Genomic DNA, 22,559 nt, shown 5'->3' with positions numbered 1-22,559 from the left:
TGGTATGAAAGATTTGTTAACACAACAATCTATTCCTAGAGTGAAAAATAAGTGCACCAGGATAAACAATAAGATCTGTCTCATGAGAATCAGCAGAAAAAAAAGTAAAGTAACTAAAAATACAGAAGTTTGACATGTATGCAAAGTACCACGTACTGCCCATAAACTAAGTGTGAATGCCTTGTCCACCAATAAACTCTGACACGGCAGCTTCTGATAATCCTATAAAATACGACCTATACAATCCAGGACTGGCTTTTATCACAACATCCCGGCCGTGCCAGCACAGGGGACAGTCCCTGCCCTGGCAGTGCTAATGCCAACCCCTCCCAAAGGCCACGCCGTGTCCCTCACCCGACACCTGGAGCTCCACCCCGCTGTGGTCGATCAAGGTGGCGTTGACCTTGCTGGTGGCAGGGTCAAAGCTGGTGACAGAGAGCATGGCTGGCTGCTTCTTCCCCATGTACTCGTAGGAGCCTTTCCACAGGGAATTCCTTGCGAACACATCCGCAGGCACTGGAATTACAGCAGTGGGAGATGCAAAAAGAAACCAAAAACACAAAACCCCAGCAGCACTTCCATTTTTTCAGGGGAAAAAAAAAAACAGAACAGGATTTCTGTCTTTCTTTGAATTCACCGACAATAATTAAATTGTTTTAAGTATTTAATATTTTTAAAAGATTTTGTATTTTAAGTATCTTAAATCCCACCCGCTCTGTGCCACCACCACAGGTGATAAAGCCAAAACCAGTGACTTTAACCTGCCTGTTGTGACCAAAAATGCAAGGAACGTTTTAAAAAAGAACCAACCCCCAAAATAATTTATTAGGAAGAGTTAACTTAAAATAAAAAAGGTCAAATGTACAAAATCCTGGAAGGGAACGCTCTGGGGAGGGCAGTGGGTGTTGATGTCCAGCTCGTGTTTGTACTCTGTGGCCAACACATTCTTCTCTCTCTCAGGATTTTTTCATAGAGGAGCACAGAGAGAAGAAAGAGAAAACAATTTCTATTTCTGCTCCTTGTTTTTCCCATGTGGAATGTGTCTGGAGAATTGTTCACCTGGGGTGATGGCTTGGTTGGGTTCTGGTGAGGATTGTTTGAGCCTGGTGGCCAATCCAACCCACCTGTGGCTGCACTCTCAGAGAGGGTCCCGAGTTGTGAGCGAGTTAGATATGGGAGTTAGAACAAGTAGGTTTGCAGTTTTAGTATCTCCTTTAAATGGTATATTAATGTGTTATAGCACAGTTATAATAAAGAAATCATTCAGCCTCCTGAGCTGGAGTCACACATCAGCATTTCTTCCCACCGGGTTCACCCGCTTTTACAACAGACCTCCAGGGAATAGGATGGGGCGTGTGGCAGCTTCCAGAGGAGGGAATTCAGGAGGGTGGATCTGAGGGGGTAGCAGGGATGTGTCCGTGGGGATGAGCCCCCCTGACCCCTCACCTGAGGCCTTGGCGAGCGGCGGCTCCCGCGCGGTGCCCACGGGCCTCCCGCTGGGACGGACGTCGGCTGGGACAGGGGGCAAAGCACAGCTGGTCAGTACTGTGGGCTCTGCCGCTGTCCACCCCAGAATTCCTGAGGCTGGAAAAGCCCTCCAAGGTCACAGAGTCCCAGCTGTGCCCGATCCCCCACCTTGTCACCCAGCCCAGAGCGCTGAGTGCCACGTTCAGGCCTTCCTTGGGAACTCCAAACCTCTCTGGGCAGCCCCTGCCAAGGCCTGACCACCCTTTCCATGGAGAAACTTTCCCTCATATCCAATTTAAACCTCTCCTGGTTCAACTGGAGGTCGTTCCCTCTCCTCCTCTCCCTGTTCCCTGCGAGCAGATCCCAACATCCCCCCCGGCTGTCCCCTCCTGTCAGGAGTCGTGCACAGCCACAGGGTCCCCCCTGAGCCTCCTTTTCTCCAGGCTCAGCCCCCTCAGCTCCAGCAGGAGTTTTCCAGCTCCTTCCCCTTCCCTGGACACGCTCCAGCCCTTCCATGTCCCAAATGGAGGAACCCAGAACTGGACAGAGCACTCGATGTGTCCCTCAGCAATGCCAGGACAGAGGACAATCCCCTCCCTGCTCCTGCTGGTCCATCCTGATCCAGCCAGGTGCTACACCACATGGGCACACCTGGCTCATGTCCAGCTGCTGTCCCTCAGCACCCCCAGGTCCCTCTCTGCCTTTCAGCCTCTGTCCCCAGCCCGTCCTGCCTTTCCCTCTGCTCCAATCCCAGGTGTCCAGAGTGACCCCGCTCCAGGAGAGTCACAGGGCTCCATTTCAATGGATCAGAACATGTTCCTCATCCAAGACTCTGTGGCAGGTAAAATGTGGGGGAGATAAACAATTTTTGTCCTATACAGGTGCTTCTAGACCCAAAACCTCCCCAGAAGATCCCCAGGTGACTCTTTAAGGAAAGACTGGGGGTGGCCCTTGACTGTTGGGTCACAGTTTGGACTTGATGACCTCAAAGGCCTTTTCCAACCTAATTCTGGGATTCTGCTGTGGAGACCAACATTGGAGACCCTCCCACCAAGTGAAAATCAGGCTGGGCCATCTCACAACTTCTACGGGAAAAAAAGTCACAGCTGAAAACACCTCCCTCCTTCCTTGGAGTTCTGACTCCAAAACTGAATCTTGGGTTTATCTGCAGCTCAAAAACCACCTTTGAAGGACCTCAAGGCCCAGGATCTCTACAGCCTGAGACCCTGGGGAGAGTCTCAGAGCCCAGCTGGTCCTGCCAGCCCCTCACCCATGCAGATGGGGGGTTTCCCTGTCCAGCTGCCGTCGGCTTTGCAGGTGCGGTGCTCGGAGCCCCCGGTGAGGTAGAAGCCGCTCTGGCAGGAGTAGATCAAGGTGTAGCCCAGGGAGGGCAGGTCCAGGGCGCCCACGTTGGCGTGGGAGGGGGTCTCGGGCTGCTTGCAGTGGTGGGCTGGAGGGGACAGGGAAAACAGGTGAGAGAAACCACCCAGGTGGGCACAGGGAGGGTGAAAAGTGACACCGTGACATCGACAGGGGAACCCTCCTGGAAGAGCTTCCACACCACAGCTCACAGGGATTTTTCCCAGTTGGAGGAATTGATGAGGAGCTTCCCATGCTGGGTTTCTGTTCCTGGCTGGAGTTGAACCAGGCTCCAGCTGGATGAGCTGAAAATCAGGATTGGCCACCCCCATTTTTAAGGGAAAAAGACAAAGGATGGTGAAGCACCTCTGAACCCAGAAGTGAGTGCCAGGTGTTGGTGCAGACTAAAATCCCCAATTCTCCCTAAATCCAACACATTTCCTCCAAGAATTCCTTTTGCAGAGCCTGTCTGAGGGCCCCAGCTCCCTGTGGCATTCCCAGGACTCACGGACGCAGTCGGGCTGGACGCCGCTCCAGGTCAGGTTGGGCAGGCAGGTCCTGGTGGTGGAGCCCTGCAGGAGATACCCCTTCTGGCACCTGAAGAACAGGATGCTTCCCACCTGATCCAAGAGGAGACAATCACTCAGCTTCCCAGGGATTCCCAGGCCTTCATTCCATGCAATTCCAAAGGGGCCATCCCCTTGTCACCACCTCATCCCTCACAGGAGCAGCTCCACTCCCAGGGAAGCTCCAGCTGAGCAAAAATCCCACTTATGGTGTCTCCAAATTAATTAAAACTAAAATTTATTAATTAAACCCCAAGATTAAGGTAACTAATTAGCAGGAAAATTGAAGGACCCACTCTGGCATCCACTATCCCAGCAGGGAATGGGTAGGAATGGAGCCCCCCAGGGAGTCACTGTGGGATTTTTGTCCCCATTCCAATGATTTCCTGCTGGATAAGAGATGGGATTAGCAAAAGCACCTGCAGGATTTGGCCTGAAAATTAACAGGAATTAATGTGAATAGCAGCAACTATTAATTATCACTGTCATTAATTTCAGATACAATGCACTCCCTAATTAATGCTGTGAAAACACACTCGGAGGGCTAATGGAGCACACTGGGGTGTCCTGCTCCCAGGAGGAGACAGGAATCCAGGGGAGGACACATGAACCCATGGGATAACACAAGAATTCATGACAGGAGACATGAACTCATGGGAGGACACAATAATCCATGGAAAGATGCAAGAATCCGTGGAAGGAGGACACATGAATCCATGGGAGGAGACATTAATGCATGAGGGGAGACTTGAATCCAAGGGAGAACATGTGAATCCATGGGATAACATGTGAATCCATGGGAGGAGACACTAATCCATGAGAAGACACAAGAATCCATGGGAGGACACATGAATCCCATGGGATAACACATGAATCCATGGGAGGACACATGAATCCATGGGAGGACACGTGAATCCATGGCAGGACACATGAATCCATGGGAAGAAACATGAATCCATGTGAGGAAACATGAATCCATGGGAGGACACGATGATTCATGGGAGGACACATGAACCCATGGGAAGACATGTGAATAATCCATGGGATAACACATGAGTCCATGGGAGAACATGTGAATCCATGGGATAACATGTGAATCCATGGGAGGAGACACTAATCCATGAGAAGACACAAGAATCCATGGGAGGACACATGAATCCCATGGGAGGACACATGAATCCATGGGAGGAAACATTAATCCATGGGAGGACACATTAATCCATGGGAGGACACGTGAATCCATGGGAGGACACATGAATCCATGGAAGGACACATGAATCCATGGGAGGACACGATGATTCATGGGAGGACACATGAACCCATGGGAAGACATGTGAATAATCCATGGGATAACACATGAGTCCATGGGAGAACATGTGAATCCAGGCCACGGACCGAGCAGGGCTGGTTTTGTGGTACACCCCTCTTCCACAGCCATACCTGGTATCCCTGGGAATTGTTCTGCATCCCAAACAGAGGCACTCCAGGATCTGCACATGTTGTGAGGCTGGGATCTGTTAAAAACAGGGACAGGGACTTACAGGAGGGCTCAGACCCCTCCAGGCACATGGATCCTGCTGCACCTCTGGAACGCAGGCGGGATTTGTCTCCAAAGAACACACAGCGACAAGGAAAACACATGGATCTTCTTGTTCTTAAATCCCTGCCTGCTGCAGCACGAAGCAACCAGAGGCACTTCATCCCTCAGGAGAAAAACTGGGAAGACACACCTTGGATCAGGACAGCTCTTCCCCACATCCATCCTCTGCTCCCAAGGACCATCCCAAGCTCCAAGCACCACGGTGATCCTGTCCTCCTCCCTGCCCTCTGCTCCCACCCTGATCTCCAAGGACCACGGGGTTGGGACTGGAAGTGAAGTGAGCCCCCAGAGCCTGCAGCTGGGCTCCCCTTACCGATGCAGCTGGGCTGGGTCCCGCTCCAGGTGCCGTCGGACTGGCAGAACCTCCGCGCTGACCCCACGAGCACCAGCGGGGCCAGGCAGGAGAAGGACACGGACGAGCGGTAGGTGAAGCCTCGGTCCTCCCTCCTGCCCTGGGCCGGGGTCCCCGGGTCCCCACAGAACACGGCTGCAACAGCAAAGGGACAAGGATGTGGCCACAGAGCCCTCAGGAATGTCACATCCCATCCAGGGCTATCACAGCCCATCCCACTCCGTGATTAACTCGGGAATCAGGGCTGGCAGAAGGCATTGCTGGCTGCATTCCTTGTAATTATCTCCTTTTGTCAATGGCTGTTAATTAACTTCCACCTTCTCCCCCGGATTTGCCTTTTTTTCCCCTCTTTTTTCTCCCCTAATTGCACAGTGTCACTTTGTTCCTTGGCTCTGTATCACACGGAAAGCCCGCTAATTATCCCAGATCCAGGGGAAGGTGCAAGGAACGGTGAGGGGTTTGTGGGATTTAATATGAAAATTGATATTGTGCATCTGGAAAAGGAACTCGGAGCTGCCTTTAGCATCAGGAGATGTTTAATTTCCTTTTTTTTTTTGGTGTTTGCTGTTGTATCAAACCCTCCCAGCCTTCACAAAACATTCCCAACTTCTGCTGCAACACGGTGCTCTTTGCCAAAGGATTTTTTGGCAGAAGATTGGGTCACTGAGGGCAAACACCCAGTTTTGAGGATGTTTTGTAGGCAGGAACATGGAAAATGCCCAGATTCCTCCCAGATGTGGCCTCACCCCTCTGTCACAGGGGTAGAGTGACCAACAGTGTCCCTGGAGTGACCACTTGTGTCCCTGCCTCCTCCTTACAGCTGCCAAACCAAGGGTCCCAAAAAACCAAGCCACTTGGGAGGTGGGAGAGCAGCCAGGCTTTGGCTCCAGATTCCTGAAGCATCACCATGGCACCAAAAATTCCCACTCCAGCTGATGGAAAACTCCTTTTAGGAACGGGGCAGGAAGCACAGCAAGATCCCTCTAAACCCTGAGCTGCCAAACCAGTGATACAGAGCTAGGATATAAAAGTTGGGGAAAGCCCTAAAAAACTGGATTTGAAGCAGAATCCTGCTGATTCCTGGTGGAAAAGAGGGAAGCTGCCTACTCACGGAAGCACTGGGGGATCTCCCCGCTCCAGGAGCCGTTGCCCTCACAGGTGAGCACCGCGGGCAGGGACAGCTGGTAGCCCTCGAGGCAGGCGTAGCTGATGCTGGAACCCCAGCTGAAATCTGATCCCACCACCTTCCCGTTGGGAATGGCCTGGGGAGCTCTGCAGGTGATGGCTGGAGGAGAAGGAAAAGGAAGGAGAAGGAGAAAGAGGAGGAGAAGGAGAAGGAGAAGGAGGAGAAGGAGGAAAAGGAAAAGAAAAAGATAAAGGAGGAGAAGGAGGAGAAAGAGGAGAGGAAGGAGAAGGAGAAGGAGAAGGAGAAGGAGAAGGAGAAGGAGAAGGAGAAGGAGAAGGAGAAGGAGAAGGAGAAGGAGAAGGAGAAGGAGAAGGAGAAGGAGGAGAAGGAAAATCAGGTCTTTCAATCTCTTAATTATTTCCATTAATAAGCGAATTCCACGTAGGAGTGAAGTCACCTCCTGCTCTCCAAAAGCATCTCCTGAGATTGGCACAAAGTGGGGTCAACCCCTTCAAAGTTTGGAGTTCAATCCCAAATCATGAAATATCCCGTGGGAAGGGATCCATGAGGATCATCCAGTCCAACCCCTGGCCCTGCACAGCCACCCCAAAATCCCACCCTGTGCATCCCTGAGAGTGTTGTCCAAGTATTCCTTGAGATCTCGGGGTTGTGCCCATTCCCTGGGGAGCCCCACCACCCTCTGGAGGAAGAACTTTCTCCTCAACATCTCTGCAAATCTGATTTTGAAGTCAATGCTCGTTCTCAGCTGAAGGTAAAAATCTGCTCTGACGTGGCGTGAAAACTCATCCCAGATTTCCCCGAAGATTCACACATTTTGGACAACCTGGCTGAGGCTCAGACGAGCAGTTGAAGCCACAACCTGTCGGGTTTTCACCCACTCTGGGGTGTTTGGAGATGACATTTTTGCAGCGCTCTGCTCTTCAGCTCAGAGGAGCTGAACCTGTGCCTCCAAATGAGACTCTTGGCCGCACTGTGGATCATTTCTGCAGCATTTGCTCAGTGCAGAGAATGAAAAAACAGAGGAAGAATTGCTCTTTACAGCCTCTGAAGGAGCTGGAGTGCATTTGAGGGTTTTTATGTGTCCTGTTTTTATATCAGCTCAGTGGCAGGTGAATTTTCCAGATTTTTAAAGGAATGCAGAGATGTTGCCACATATTTTATCTGCGCTGGGGGGGTGAGGAAAAGAGATCCAGCCTGCCCAGCCACTGCTTTCCTATTTCCCTTTTCTATCTCTGAACCACAGGAGTCGTCTCAGAATAATGAGAAGACTCGCAGGGAACATTTTTCAGATGTTTCTGGGTGATGCCAGCACAGCGTCTGCTGGAAAAACACAATATTTTATCTGAGCTTGATCTGAGCTTTTGTGCAAAATCACTTTACTCCCTGGGCTTTGAAGGAGAAGAGCAACTCCTTCCCTCCCTCCCAGGCACAGACTGATAGCCCTGAAGACAGCAAGGTGTTGCTGCTCCCTGACAAATGCCAAACTTTGGACGGAATGAGGGAGCTGAGGAACGCCCAGCCAGGCTTCCAGGGAAACTCTGGTGGCCTGCAAAACTTGTCTCCTGCAACACCTGCAGGGTTCCTACCCTTGCAGACGGGTTTGGTGCCGTTCCAGGTGCGGTCTTTGGTGCAGGTGAGGGCAGCTGCTCTGTCTGACTCCATCATGAAGCCAGGAGTGCACTGGAACACCACGGATTTGTTGTAGGTGAAGTCACTGCCCAGCCTGAGCCCGTTGGCCGGCACACCGGGGTCTCCACAGTTGATCACTGCCAAGGAAGGGGAAAAGGAGAATTTCTGGCAGCTGGAACCACAACTGAGATGGTTCTGAGTGTTTTTCCAGATGGAGTTTAACCAGTTAAATGTGGAGCAGGTTTGTAGCACAGTGGATGTGGATCGGGGCTGGAGCTTAATGGCTCATTAAGGCCTTGAAAGGAGCTGGATTAACACTCATTAAACATTAAAGCAAACCTGGGTCAAATCTGGGTGAAGGGAAAGCAGTTTGTCCACAGCACTCCCCACCTAAACTCACTGCCTCTGATGTAAATTCACCTTTGTTACCACCCTGCTCCCAGCCCTGAGGTCACACACATCCCTGCCCCAGGAATGTCACACTCAGGAGCAGCCCCAGCGAGCTCAGCCAACATCCACTCCCAAAATTATTCCAGAGCTCCCTCCATCCAGCTGGAAAAAGACAACCCCAGAGCAAGATTTTTCCATTAGGTCCCGGCAGAATTCCCAGTCTGAGCTGCTCCTGGTGCCAGGCCAGGCTTCAGCACAGTTTCTCAGGGTGCCACTCATGTGTTGGTGCCTTAGGATTTCAGCTTTTCTATTTTTCATCTGTTTGTAATCCTGCAGTTCTTTAGTGCATAACTCCAAACTCCATGTGCAGTGTGAGCTGCTGCTTCCCCATTTGGGGCAGACACAACAATTCCTCTCCAGGCCTGGCAATCAAGGACACCTCACTGCCTCAGGCCCTGAGAGATGGAAACAAAAGTGAGTTGGGGGCAGCAAACTTGGGTAAATGACTTCATTAGCTGAAGCTGTAACTGGAAGATGAACCCCCAAAATGCAAATGGCCCAAACTTATAAAAGTGTGTAAACCCATGACCCATCATCCATTTTTTGGGTGTAGCCCCTGGGGGAGCTTGATCTGCCCTAAATGCCCCTGATGGCCCTTCAATAAATAGAACTGCTTTTTATTGCCTTAATTTTGTCTGGCCTCTGTTTTTAGGTAGCCCCAAAAGGCATCATGTGGGCACAGCTGGGCCTGGCAGCTCATCCTCCCCCTCTCCCTACAGCAGGATTCCACATCAGTGAAGCCTTGCGAAGGCTGGCCTAGAACAGAGGCTGGGCAGAGTTAAAGAATAAAGCCGGGATTTATGAAAAAGCCTCAATGGATCCACCTTAGGCAGCACAAGAGCCCAGCCAGGGCCGCACCCAAGATGAACCAAAATGGTCACAAAAAATGGATGACTGGTTACGAGGTCTCACATTTTTATAAGCTCTGCTCCATTTGCATCTTGGAGTTCATTGTCCAATTCCAGCTTTAGCCCATGAAGTCCCATCCTTGCTTTTCTCTCTCCAGCCCACGTTGTTTGTGCTCGTGGGCCTGAGATTTGGATCATTTGTCCTTGGTCCCCGGCTAGAGAAGGAATTGTTTTGTCTCCTGCTCTGTGAGGAGAGCTCACCATCCCATAATATGAAGCTCAGACCCACACAGTAAAGCAGCAGAGAATCTGAAAAACATCAAAGCCAAAACCTGAGGCACCACCAGTGCTCACCAGTGCACTCGGGGCTGGTCCCAGTCCAGGTGCCATTGACGGTGCAGTGCCTGCTCAGCACCCCTGTGGAATAATAACCTTCCCTGCACTGGTAGATGATGGAGCTGGAGAACACCAGGCCGTCGTTGAAGATCACCCTGGCATTGCTGGGCGTCCCGGGATTCCCGCAGGAAATCACTGCAGAGGGAAAGGGCGAAATGGAAATTAACCAGGGAACACAAACAGAGCCCCGCAGCTCCAAGGGGCTCTTCCTGCATTGCCTGTCCTCAGTGAAGGCAAGTTCTGGGGACACGAGAACACTTCTGGGGACATCAGAACCATTCTGGGGACATGAGAACATTTCTGGGGACATAAGAACACTTCTGGGGACATAAGAACACTTCTGTGGACATGAGAACACTTCTGGGGACACCAGAGCAGTCCTGGGGACACCAGAGCAGTCCTGGGGACAGCAGAGGAATTCTGGGGAAATCAGAGCCATTCTGGGGACATGAGAACACTTCTGGGGACATTAGAACACTTCTGGGGACACCAGAACCGTTCTGGGGACACCGGGGTAGTTCTGGGGACATCAGAGGAATGCTGGGGACACCAGAGCAGTTCTGGGGAAACCGGGGCAATCCTGGGGACACTGAAGCAGTCCTGGGGACACAGAAGAAATTCTGGGGACATCAAAGGAATTCTGGGGACAGTACAGCAGTTCTGGGGACACTGGAGGCATTCTGGGGACATCGGGGCAGCTCTGGAGACACCAGGGCAGTTCTGAGAACACCGGGGCAGCTCTGGGGACATCAGAGCAATCCTGGGGACACCGGGGCAGTCCCAGGGCAGTTCTGAGGACATCGGGGCAGCTTTGGGGACATCAGAGCACTCCTGGGGACACTGGGGCATCTCTGGGGACACCGGGGCAGCTCTGGGGACACCAGGGAAGTCCCGGGGACACCAGAACAACTCTGGGGACACTGGGGCAGCTCTGGGGACACCGGGGCATCTCTGGGGACACCGGGGCAGCTCTGGGGACACCAGGGAAGTCCCGGGGACACCAGAACAACTCTGAGGACACTGGGGCAGCTCTGGGGACACCGGGGCAGTGCCGGGGCCATGGCACAGGAGTACCTTCGCATTCCGGCTGTGTGCCGCTCCAGGAGCCGTTGGGATGGCAGGTCCTCTCGGTGGAGCCTCGGAGGGTGTAGCCGGGCTCGCAGCTGAACCTCACCACGCTGCCCACGTCGAAGGCGTCCCCCAGCCCAATCCCGTGGGAAGGGATCCCGGGGTCGCCGCACACGCCCTGGCTGCCCCCTGCCCAGGGAGAGCGCAGAGTCACCAGAGCCACCAGGGCATGGTGGCTCTTGTTCCTTGTCACCCTCATCGGGAATTCCACCCCCAGCAGAGCAGTGGAATTCCAAATTAGACATTTCCTGGTTCCAGCAGCCCCTTGGTTTTGAGCTGGATGCAGACTTGGCCACAATTCCTGAATCCCAAGGTGGAGCCTCCAGCATCAGCCCCAGGGATATTTCCCCTCCACAAAGGAATTCCCACGTGCTCCAAGCCAGCCCTGAGCACTCAGGGAACAAGGAGGGGCTGGAGCATGGCAGGAAGGGAAGGGAAAAGGGAAAGGGAAAGGAGAAGGGGAAGGGTTGGGGAAGTTCAGGGAAGAGAAGGTGATGATGGGTGGAATATGATGACAATGGCTGGGTGACCATGAACAGGTGACCACGAACAGGTCACCATGAACAAGTGACCATGAATGGGTGACCATCAATGGGTGACCATGAATGGCTGACCGTGGCTGGGTGACCATGGCTGGGTGACCATAAATAGGTGACCATAAATGGGTGACCATGGCTAGATGACCATGAACGGGTGACAATGGCTGGGTGACCATGAACGGGTGACCATGAACAGGTGACCATGAACGGGTGACCATGGCTGGGAGATCATAAATGGGTGACCATGAACAGGTGACCATGAACGGGTGACCATGGCTGGGTGACCATGAACAGGTGACCATGGCTGGGAGATCATAAATGGGTGACCATGAACAGGTGACCATGGCTGGGAGATCATAAATGGGTGACCATGAACAGGTGACCATGGCTAGATGACCATGAACGGGTGACAATGGCTGGGTGACCATGAACAGGTGACCATGAATGGATGACCATGAATGGGTGACAATGGCTGGGTGACCATAAATGGGTGACTATGAACAGGTGACCATGAATGGATGACCATGGCTGGGTGACCACGAACGGGTGACCATGGCTGGGTGACCATGGCTGGGAGATCTTAAATGGGTGACCATGAATGGATGACCATGGCTGGGAGATCTTAAATGGGTGACCATGAACGGATGACCAAGAATGGATGACCATGGCTGGGTGACCTCGCAGTGCCCCTCCCGAGGCCCCTCACCGGAGCAGTGTGGCAGGGAGCCGCTCCAGCGCCCGTCCAGCTGGCACATCCGCGTGGCATTGCCGACCAGCGTGCGCCTGCCCAGGCAGCTGTACCTGACCACGGAGCCCACCGTGTGCTTGTCCCCCGAGATCTGTGCGTGGGGAGGGGACCCGGGGTGGCCACACGACACCACTGCAAGAGAGACACAGCTTCAGCACCAGGGGATTCCAGAATTCTGGCTTGGGGGGACCTTAAACATCTGTTAATTCCAGCCCTTTCCATGGGCAGGGATGCTTTTCCCTATCCCAAGTTGCTCCAAGCCCTGTCCAGCCTGGCCTTGGACACTTCCAGGGATGGGGACACTTCCAAGTGCTCTGGGCATCTGTGCCAAGTTCTCCCCACCCTCACAGGGAAGTTCAATACACGGGAAACAAAAACATGGGAAAAATCTCCTTTTTTTTTTTTTTTTTTTTAAACATTTAACCCCAGGAATCCACGGAATCAGTGGTAAAACTGACCTGGGTTTCCAAATCCTCCAAATCCCAACATTTTAAGAAAGGAGATCCCTTGTACTCAAGGGGGTTGAGGGAGCCTGGGATCAGGGTTTTAACAGGAATTCCCTCCCGGGTGTGGGAACATGGATCGTCACTCGCCAATTCCCCAGGATCCATGCAAGGGGTGAGGACAGGACAAAAGGAAAGGAAAATGTGCCCAAAACTGCTCGGTAGGATTCGGTGTGGAGGGATAAACATGGAAAAAACAAAAGGAACAATCCCAGCTTTGGAACAGCTCAAGCCAATTGGAATTTCCAGAGTTCCAAGGCCATTCCCGAGGGCAGGGAATGGGATTGCAGCTGGTTTAGTGCCCAAAGGGACAAACTGGTCATGCTGGGAGTGGGGCTGCTCCTGCCTGCACCTCCCTAAGGCAGCTAAAATCCACTCTGGATCCCAAATTCCCAGACTGGGACTCACTCACTCAGCTGAGCCCTCCCTGTGCTCCAGAGCTGCTCCTGCCCTGTCCACCTGCAATCCCAGCTGGATCCTCTCCTCAAACCCCAGATCCATTGGGATCTGCCCATCTCTACACAGAGAAACCCCTCCAGCAGGATCCTTTCCTCAAACCCCAAAATCTATTGGGATTCCACCTGGTATTCCCCAAAATCCATTGGGATCTGCCTGTCCCTACACAGAGAATGCCCCCAGCAGGATCCCTCTATTCAACCCCAAAATCCATTTGGATTCCACCCAGAACCCCCAGATCCATTGGGATCCATCTGTCCTTACACAGAGAACCTCCTCCAGCAGGATCCTTTCCTCAACCCCAAAATCCATTGGGATTCCACCTGGAACCCCCAAATCCATTGGGATCCACCTGTCCCTACACAGAGAACCTCCTCCAGCAGGATCCTTTCCTCAACCCCAAAATCCATTGGGATTCCACTTGGAACCCCCAAAATCCATCGAAATTCCACCTGGAATCCCCCAAATCCACTGGGATTCCACCTGTCCCTGCACAGAGAATGCCCTCCAGCAGGATCCCTCTCCTCAACCCCAAACCCCCTTCCCTGGGAAACTCCTGAAACCACTGGGATCATTCCCACGTGGATTTTTTTGGGGGGGGATTTTCCCTCATGAATCCTGCAAAACCCCGTGAGATGAGCGGCTGGGCTGGACAGGGAAGGTTGGGGCCACTTACAAAGGCACTGGGGGAGGGCTCTGTCCCACGTGCCATCACCCTGGCACGTCAGGACGTGCGTTCCCAACAAATAAAATCCGTGGATGCACTGATAGGACACGGTGGTGCCGAAGCTGAACCTGTGGGGGCCGCTCGGCTGCACTTGCCGGACGCTGTTTTCCAGGTGCCCGGGGTCAGAACAGTTCACAACTGCAAACAAACAACAGAACAACACCCAAAAATAATGGGAAGCAAAGGGTGGGGCAGAAAATGTGGGGTTCTCAAAAAAAAAAAAAAAAAGGCAGGAAAAAAGGTGGGAAGTTGAAGATTTTATGCTGTGATTTACGTGTTTTTTCCCCCCCTGCAAGATTTTTGAGGGTGAGAGTGGAAAAATTTCTTGTGAAAAGGGGGGGGGAAAAGGAATCCAGGCAATCCTGCAGGTTCTCACCCAGCAGCAGAGGATCTCCAGCCCCAAACTGGGATTTAGATTATCCAGCTGGGAATAACTGATCTCAAACTGGGATTTCCACCATCCATCAGGGAATACCGATAATCCAGCATGGCCAGAGATCCTGGATTAGGGGAATGCAGATGGGGGGAGTGCAAGGAGGGGAGGGGATTTGGGAGGTGAACCTGAGTGCTGATCCCATGGGAAAAAGGGAAGAGGGCTCTGCAGAAAGCTGTGGGAAGATATTTCCTGGGAAGATAAATGAGGAGGTTGGACAAGGTGATGTGGGGGGGAGCAGAGGAGAGATCTGCTTTTTCATGGATTTTCCATGGACGGCTCTCAAGGACTGTGAACAGCAGGGTGTGTTTGTAGGGCTGTGCCTGCCTTTAACACCCTCTAACCCCAAATTTGGGTCTGATCCCAAATTTCCTTTTCCAACACACCCCAACGCCTTGGAGGTGAGAAAATCCCATGGGATTTACAGCGGCCCTAGGATCTCCAACATCCCCTGGGTGGTTTCCAGGGATTTCTGGCATGGGAACATGGAGAAATCCCAAAGGAAAGCCCAGGCTGGCCCAGACTGACCTCGGCAGGAGGGCAGGGTGCTGCTCCACTGGCCGTTGGCCAGGCACTGGGATTGGGAAGCTCCCTCCAGGCGGAAGCCGGGGTTGCACTGGAATTTGGCCACGTCATTGAGGTTGAACTGGGAGCCCTGGGTGAGGCCGTTGGGGGGGTTGCCAGGGTGGCCACAGGTGATGGCTGCAAGCAGAAAATGGAAATGTCACTGGATTTATTCCTGGAGAAAAAGTGGATTATTCACTGGAAAAAGCTGTGAAGGTAGGAGAGCATAAAAACCCCGCACATCAATCCCAAAACCCAAAGATTTGGGGTCTGCTCTGTTGAGATACAGGATCACATTGAGAGAATGGGATTTTTGTAGGTTTTATTGGCACCAGGAATTCCCTGCATCCAGGAATTCCATGCATCCCTCTCCAGGCAGCTGAGTGCCAGGATCCCACTGATTTACACCACATCTCCCTCTCCAAAAATCCCAGCTCCTGCTCTTAATCCCACACCACCCCTGGCATCTCAAACTCTGTTGTTCCCTCCCTCTCTCCCCATGCCAGTCCTGGCTGCTCCCTGCAGGGAAAAGTTACACCTGGAAGCAGAGGGAAAATAGGAGGAAAACCAGAGTTCCAGCACAGGGCCTGAAGAGATGAAAATCTGCCCAAGTAGGAGAAACTTTGTAGGAAAATTTTACTTCCAAATCCCTGAAGTGAGGATTTTTCTGGAAGTTTTTTTCCCTGAGGTTGGTGTTGGCTCAGGATGAGGTGAAGGGCACAGGAGCTGGTCTGGCAGCTCCCAGGGAAGCAAAGCCAATTCCAGCATCTGAAATACTTCTGGGAAGTGGCTGGAACACTCTGCTGTCACCTCAGCAGGTGACACAGGGAGGGCACAGCCCCGCTGCTGGCAGAGCCTTTGATTCCAGCCAGCTCCCACAGCACAAAAGGAAACTCAGGATGAGCCAGCAGGAGATTCTTGGCTGCCTAAGGAATGTGACATCCTGGGACAGCTGAGGACAAAGCTTTATTGATCATTGTCACACGGAATGTCCTGGTTTGTCCATCAGGACAAATTCGGTTTTCCTGGACAGCTGCCAGCACCAGGAGAGTGAAGGGAAGATGAAGTTCCCACAAAAGATCCATAACAAATCTGACTGCCCAGGGCACGGGGACTGGGATTTATTCCTGATCCAAGCTGGTGACAGGGAGAAATGAGAAATATGGAGCACTGCAGGAAGCAGGTTTTGGGATATCATCCCACGTGTTTGGAAATGGGAGGGATTCTGTCCCTGGACAAAAAAAAGGCTTCCCACAGTTCCATGGATCAAACAGAGGAGGTGACTGCAGCAGGCTGGGAGGGGAAATACCAGGAGAACTGGGAATGCTGCTGGGGTCAATGAAGCCCTGGGATGCCTCACTGCCACCAGAGCTCAGATTGACAATCCCAAATTTCTGTTACCCCCAAGGCGTAATGTGTGTAATCACTCAGAATTCCAGACTGGTTTGGGATGGAAAGGAGTTTAAAGCCCATCCCATTCCAGCCCCTGCCATGGGCATGAGAGTAAATTCCAGCCTTTCCAACCATTCTTCTCCCAAAAATCTCCAGAAGGATCTCAGACACCCCCCAGATTTTGGAGTCACTGCTAACTTTGCCAACTTAATCCTGAATTTTTGTTTTCAGGCTGGATTCTGCCTGGTCATTCCCTCCTTCCCATCTTGTTCTTGTCGTGCCTCAGCACAGGAAGCTCCAAACCAGACAGGAGAGATGGGAACAAACTGGAGCACCACAATATGAAATTCACGGATGGTGCTGCCCGTTGATAAGAAGATGCTTCAACATATCAACACCTGAGAGCTGCAGGGAGTTGGTTAATTGGGTTATTTCCCAGGAAGATAAACTAGGAGGTTGGACAAGGTGATTTGGGGGGGAGCAGAGGAGAGATCCTGATTTCCTAGGGACACGGAGCACAGCTCTCAAGGATTGTGATCACCAGGATGTGTTTGTAGGGTTGTGGCTGACTTTAACACCCTCTGACCCCAAAAAGTCTCCTCTCCTCTGACTCCACACCTTCAGCTGGGCTTGGGAAGGAGAAATCCAGGGGAATTCTTGAACCACAAAGGATCTTTTCTTGGAGAGACCCAGGGATGATCTTGCAAAATGTTGCAGGAAGGTAGAAAAATTATAAAAGAAAAACCTCATAAAATCAGGCCTGCTCTGTTGGATCGGTGGCTGGCCTGTCAAGCTATTTCCCTGGCGTGGACAGTTCATTACCATAACAATCTTCTCCTGGGTGAAAAACAACTAGCACCTGCATGAACATTAAATCTATCCCATGAGAATCAGTGAAGAAAATATGTAAACAATTTGAGAATAGGAAGATTTGATGGACAAGTAAAATACCTTTCAGATACATTTTACTAACCAATAAAGTAATTGGCCAGAAAGCTACTAACCAATTGGAATCACACACGAGGTCTGTAAAACTGTATAAAAATGAGTTATGTGAATAAAAAATAGGTTTTTTTCCTACATGAAGAAAATGGAGTCCTGTGTGATTTAGTCTGATATAAAACCACCCTGAGCATGGGTGCATGACCACCCCACACCTCGGGGGTGTGAGCTCTGCCCAGCCCTTCCCACAACCCCTTCCACAGCCCCTTCCACGCCCTCCTGGCTGGAATGTTCCCCCCAGGGCTGAAGGAATGACAAGTACTTATGCACACAAGAAATTAAGAATAGAAAGACTTGATGGACAAGTAAAATACCTTTTACTAACCAAAAAAGTATTGGTCAGAAACTACTAACTGGAGTCACACAGGAGGTCTGTAAAACTGTATAAAAATGAGTTATGTGAATAAAAAATAGGGTTTTTTTCCTGCATGAAGAAAACGGAGTCTTGTGGGATTTATTCTGATACAAAAACACCCTGAACGTGGGCCACCCCACACCTTGGGGGTGTGAGCTCTGCCCAGCCCTTCCCAAAACCCCTTCCACAGCCCCTTCCACGCCCTCCTGGCTGGAATGTTCCCCCCAGGGCTGAAGGAATGACAAGTACTTACGCACACAGACAGGCGTCTTCCCGGACCAGCGGTGGTCCTGCTGGCAGATGCGCACGGACATGCCGATGAGGCGGAAGCCGGGCTGGCACTGGTACACCACGCTGCCCCGGTAGTTGTAGTTCTCCCCGTTGATCTGCCCGTTCACAATGGGGCTGGGCACGCCGCAGTGCCCGGCTGGAGGGGAAGAAACAGCAGGAATCACCTGGAGAGTCCCAACAAAGGTGTCTCCAAAAGGCATCGCCCGCACCCTGGGTCTCTGTGGGACTGGGGTGAAGAGAAGCCCAGACTGGTTTGGGTTGGAAGGGAACATAAGGGTTGTCCACAGGGACACCTTCCACCATCCCTGGTCACCCTGTCCACTGCCAGGAATGGGGCAGCCACAGCCTCTGGGCATGGATGGGGTTTGGAGATGCCCAGACTGGGTTGAGTTGGAAGGGAACGTAAGGGTTGTCCACAGGGACACCTTCCACCATCCCTGGTCACCCTGTCCAACCTCTCCTTGGACATTTCCAGGGATGGGGCAGCCACAGCCTCTGGGCATGGATGGGGTTTGGAGATGCCCAGACTGGTTTGAGTTGGAAGGGAACGTAAGGGTTGTCCACAGGGACACCTTCCACCATCCCTGGTCACCCTGTCCAACCTCTCCTTGGACATTTCCAGGGATGGGGCAGCCACAGCCTCTGGGCATGGATGGGGTTTGGAGATGCCCAGATTGGGTTGGGTTGGAAGGGAACGTAAGGGTTGTCCACAGGGACACCTTCCACCATCCCTGGTCACCCTGTCCAACCTCTCCTTGGACATTTCCAGGGATGGGGCAGCCACAGCCTCTCTGGGCATGGATGGGGTTTGGAGATGCCCAGACTGGTTTGGGTTGGAAGGGAATGTAAGGGTTGTCCACAGGGACAAGAGGGCACCTGGAAAATCCAACCTTTTCCCTGCTGCCTCTGCTATTCCTTTTTCCTGCATCCAGCCACGGAGAGTGGGGGGAAGCTGAGCCCTTCCCATCCCCACCAAGGCCTGCTCCTTTTTGCTTTTCATTCCCTTGATGCTTCCCAAAAGATTGTCCCTTTTATTTATCCCCAGGAAACTGAGGCACGGGGAGGGACAGGAGCTCCAGGCCAGTGGGGATGAGCTGCCTCTTGCCTTCATTCCATGGAATCACAGAGTGGTTTGGGATGGAAAAGAGTTTAAATCCCATTCCAACCCCTGCCATGGGGACACCTTCCACCATCCCTGGTCACTCCAAGCCCTGTCCAACCTCTCCTTGGACACATCTCCTTCCAGGGATGTGGCAGCCCCAGCTTCTCTGGGCAATCCACACCTGCTGTTTATAGGGAAGAATCCATCCCAACATCCAACCCTAACCTGTCCTCTTTCAGCTCCAGGCTGTTAACTCAAGACTCTGCTGTCATAAACAAACATCCCCATCCCAAAACTCTCCCTCACACCTACTGAGGATGCAGGAATCAAACTCTGCCTCCCTTTTACATCCACTTCAAACTTCATATCAGTCCCTAAAAGCCCTGTGTCCCTCCTGAGGTGCCTTTCCCACAGCCCATGGGTATTGTAAAATGCAGGTGAACCCAGTGGGAAGAAATGATGATGTTCAACATAGTTCAGAAGGCTGAATGATTTCTTTATTATAACTATGCTATAACACATTAATATACTATTTAAAGGAGATACTAAAACTGCAAACCTTCTTGTTCTAACTCCCATATCTAACTCCTCACAACTCGTGCCCCTCTCTGAGAGTGCAGCCACAGGTGGGTTGGATTGGCCACCAGGCTCAAACAATCCTCACCAGAACCCAACCAAGCCATCACCCCAGGTGAACAATTCTCCAAGCACATTCCACATGGGAAAAACAAGGAGCAGAAATAGAAATTGTTTTCTCTTTCTTCTCTCTGTGCTCCTCTATGAAAAATGCTGAGAGGGAGAGAAATGTGCTGCCACACGTGGGTGCCAGCAGGAGTTTCCCCAGGGATACCTACCCAGACACCGGACCTCAGCCCCGCTCCAGAGCCCGTTGGCCATGCACTCCCGGACCCGGGAGCCCACCAGGGTGTAGCCAGTGTTGCAGGAGAAGATGGCAGTGGCCCCATAACTGGTGAGGGTCCCGATCTTGTTCCCGTTGGGAGGGGTGGGCAGGTCCCCACAGGAGATAACTAGGACAGATCACAAAGGATAGTGCGAGAACAGGCTGGGTTTTGAAGGAATGCATCCAGGCACAGCAACCAGGATTTATTGCTGGAGTGGGAAAGTTCATTAAATAATTCCAGGAATTGTAATAATTCCAGAGCCATGTTAGACGAGGTGACAAAAATAAGAGCTGTTAATATTTATGCTTCGGGACACGAGGGAAGCACTAAAGACAGGCTGGGAAGGAACCAAAGGATTTTTTCACACCAGAACTCTCTCACACAGGAATGTTTTTCTGCCATTAGCCCATTGCTGGATGCGGCAGGAAGCCTGATTCCCAGAAAACCCACAGAATCATGGAATGGGGTGGGCTGGAAGGGATCTTAAAGGCTATGAGTGGGGACATCCACTAGGCCAGGTTGCTCCAAGCCCTGTCCAACCTGACCTTGAAATGGCACAAAGTTTCCAATTAAAAGTGACACCCAGCTTTCCCCCACAAGCCAAAATGCCAGGATCTGCAGATCCCAGCTGCGTTTGTGGGATGCAGGAGCCCCTGCAAACCCAAGTCCCCCTCACAGCTCTTGATTTTATCTTCATTTTCTCTGCCTCCAAGCTCTGCAAACCCTCTGGAGCTCCCGCTGGGTGCTCCTGACCTCGGGGCACTGCCAAGATCCTGTCACTTGGATTTAGGTGGCAATAAGGCTGAGGGAACAAAAGGAGGTCAGGCTCCTGCTCCTGGATCCAGAGGAAGAGCTGGCAGGGGGAAAAGTACATCTGTCACCCACACCAGCAGTCACAGCTCCACAAACAAAGGCAGGCAGCAGGCAAAGAGAGATTTTGCTGCCTCTGTTTGCACTTGGAGAGAAAAACCCTCCACCTCTGACAAAAGGAGAGATCCAAAGCACAGCAGTGGTGTCAGAACAACTGAGAGCTGCTGGTGTGCCCCGTGGGGTTTGATTTGCAGGTGACACTGTTACCCTTGTAAACCTGGTGTTTGTGTGAGAGCTGAGGCTTGACAGCAGAATTCTTTATTTTTCCTCCTTAATAGCCCTGACTTCAGAGCAGCTGTGACAGAGAAGCTGCTGGGACCCCACAGCAACAGCTGAGCTGAAGGGCATGAGATCCCAGAGAAGTGCTGGGATTAAACCAGGAGTCACATCCAGACTCCCTGCATCCCAACTCTCTTCTCAGCTGCTGCCAGGAGTAATTAAGTCCCACACAACTGCAGGGCCACCTTCCATTATCCCAGTTTGCTCCAACATGGCCTGGGACACTTCCAGGGATGGGGTGGGTTGGAAGGGATGGGGCAGCCACAGCTCCTCTGGGAAATCCATCCCAGCCCTTCCCTGCTCTCACAGGAAAGGATTTCTCCCCAAAATCTGAACCAAACCACCTCACAAATACCCAACAGACCAAACCACGCTGCACCTCAGCGGCTGCCATGAGTAATTAAGGCCCACCACACAGCAGGGACACCTTCCACTATCCCAGGTTGCTCCAGCATGGACTGGGACACTTCCAGGGATGCAGCAGCCACAGCTTCCCTGGGAAATCCATCCCAGCCCCTCCCTGCCCTCACGGGGAAGAATTTCCTCCCAAAATCTGCACCAAACCATCCCATCCTGTACCCAAAGGGCACCATCTCCTTGGTTATCCATGGTCACCCACCAGCACCATCCTGAAACCCCAGGGCTGGGATTTGCTGACCCCAAACATAAAACCAGCCCCCGGTGACACTGCCCTGGGAAATCCATCCCAGCCCCTCCCTGCCCTCCCAGGCATGGATTTCCTCCCAAAATCTGCACCAAACCATCCCACCCTGTACCCCAATGGTACAGATCACCCACCAGCACCACCCTGAAACCCCCGGGGCTGGCATTTGCTGACCCCCAAACACAAACCCAGCCCCCGCTGCCACCCTGGGGCGTCCCTGCTCTTACTTTTACAGGTGGGCACGGGCTCCCCGATGCTCCAGGTGCCGTTGGCCTGGCAGCGGATGACCCTCTGGCCCGTGTAGTAGTAGCCAGGGTCACAGATGAGCATCAGCTGGGCGTTGTAGTGGTACTGCACCTCGTAGGTGAGGCGCCAGCGGCCGTGCTCCACCGCGATGCTGCCCACGTCGGGGCAAGTCACGGCTTTGGGGGGGGGGAAATGGCACAGAGAAAGTGGCACAGAGAGTTGGTTAAGTGTTGCCCTGATTTTTAAAAGTTTTTAAGATTTTTAAGTTTACTTTTATAGTTCTTTTGAAAGTTTTAAAGTTCTTTTATAAGTTTTCTACGCATTCTGATGCTTACATATTTCTACTGGAGTTGTCACGCGCTGTTCATGTAAATAATGATTTGCATTCTTCTTTGTGGGGGGAGAGAATTCATGGACTGTTGGTTTGACCAGTGTGGTTGGAGAGGTGGCAATCCCATCCTCCAATCCACTGTCACTTTTGGAATTCTGTATATTGTGAGGTCAGAAATAAAATTAGCTCTTTTTCTCTTTTAAACTTACAAAC

General features: G+C 52.1%; 1 protein-coding gene across 4 annotated transcripts in view; it reads right to left on the bottom strand.

The window, feature by feature from the left end:
- The window catches only part of CSMD2 (CUB and Sushi multiple domains 2), a 287,236-nt gene that overhangs the window by 5,274 nt on the left and 259,403 nt on the right, over window positions 1-22,559 (bottom strand). For all 4 annotated transcript variants that reach the window (XM_068172583.1, XM_068172582.1, XM_068172581.1 and 1 more), the window contains 16 exons: window positions 21,997-22,191; window positions 19,909-20,082; window positions 17,915-18,088; window positions 14,877-15,050; window positions 13,865-14,053; window positions 12,188-12,361; window positions 10,889-11,071; window positions 9,773-9,949; window positions 8,078-8,257; window positions 6,456-6,629; window positions 5,306-5,479; window positions 4,833-4,906; window positions 3,335-3,446; window positions 2,738-2,917; window positions 1,447-1,512; window positions 355-516 (listed from right to left, as the gene is read on the bottom strand). In XM_068172583.1, the coding sequence (XP_068028684.1) occupies window positions 355-516; window positions 1,447-1,512; window positions 2,738-2,917; window positions 3,335-3,446; window positions 4,833-4,906; window positions 5,306-5,479; window positions 6,456-6,629; window positions 8,078-8,257; window positions 9,773-9,949; window positions 10,889-11,071; window positions 12,188-12,361; window positions 13,865-14,053; window positions 14,877-15,050; window positions 17,915-18,088; window positions 19,909-20,082; window positions 21,997-22,191 (2,562 nt within the window). The remainder of the gene's footprint in view (window positions 1-354; window positions 517-1,446; window positions 1,513-2,737; window positions 2,918-3,334; window positions 3,447-4,832; window positions 4,907-5,305; window positions 5,480-6,455; window positions 6,630-8,077; window positions 8,258-9,772; window positions 9,950-10,888; window positions 11,072-12,187; window positions 12,362-13,864; window positions 14,054-14,876; window positions 15,051-17,914; window positions 18,089-19,908; window positions 20,083-21,996; window positions 22,192-22,559) is intronic.

This window comes from Anomalospiza imberbis, chromosome 25 (assembly GCF_031753505.1).
Source record: "Anomalospiza imberbis isolate Cuckoo-Finch-1a 21T00152 chromosome 25, ASM3175350v1, whole genome shotgun sequence".
Taxonomy (NCBI): domain Eukaryota; kingdom Metazoa; phylum Chordata; class Aves; order Passeriformes; family Viduidae; genus Anomalospiza; species Anomalospiza imberbis.
The sequence above is the reverse complement of the archived record's forward strand: the minus strand, read 5'-3'. Positions and strand labels throughout refer to the sequence as shown.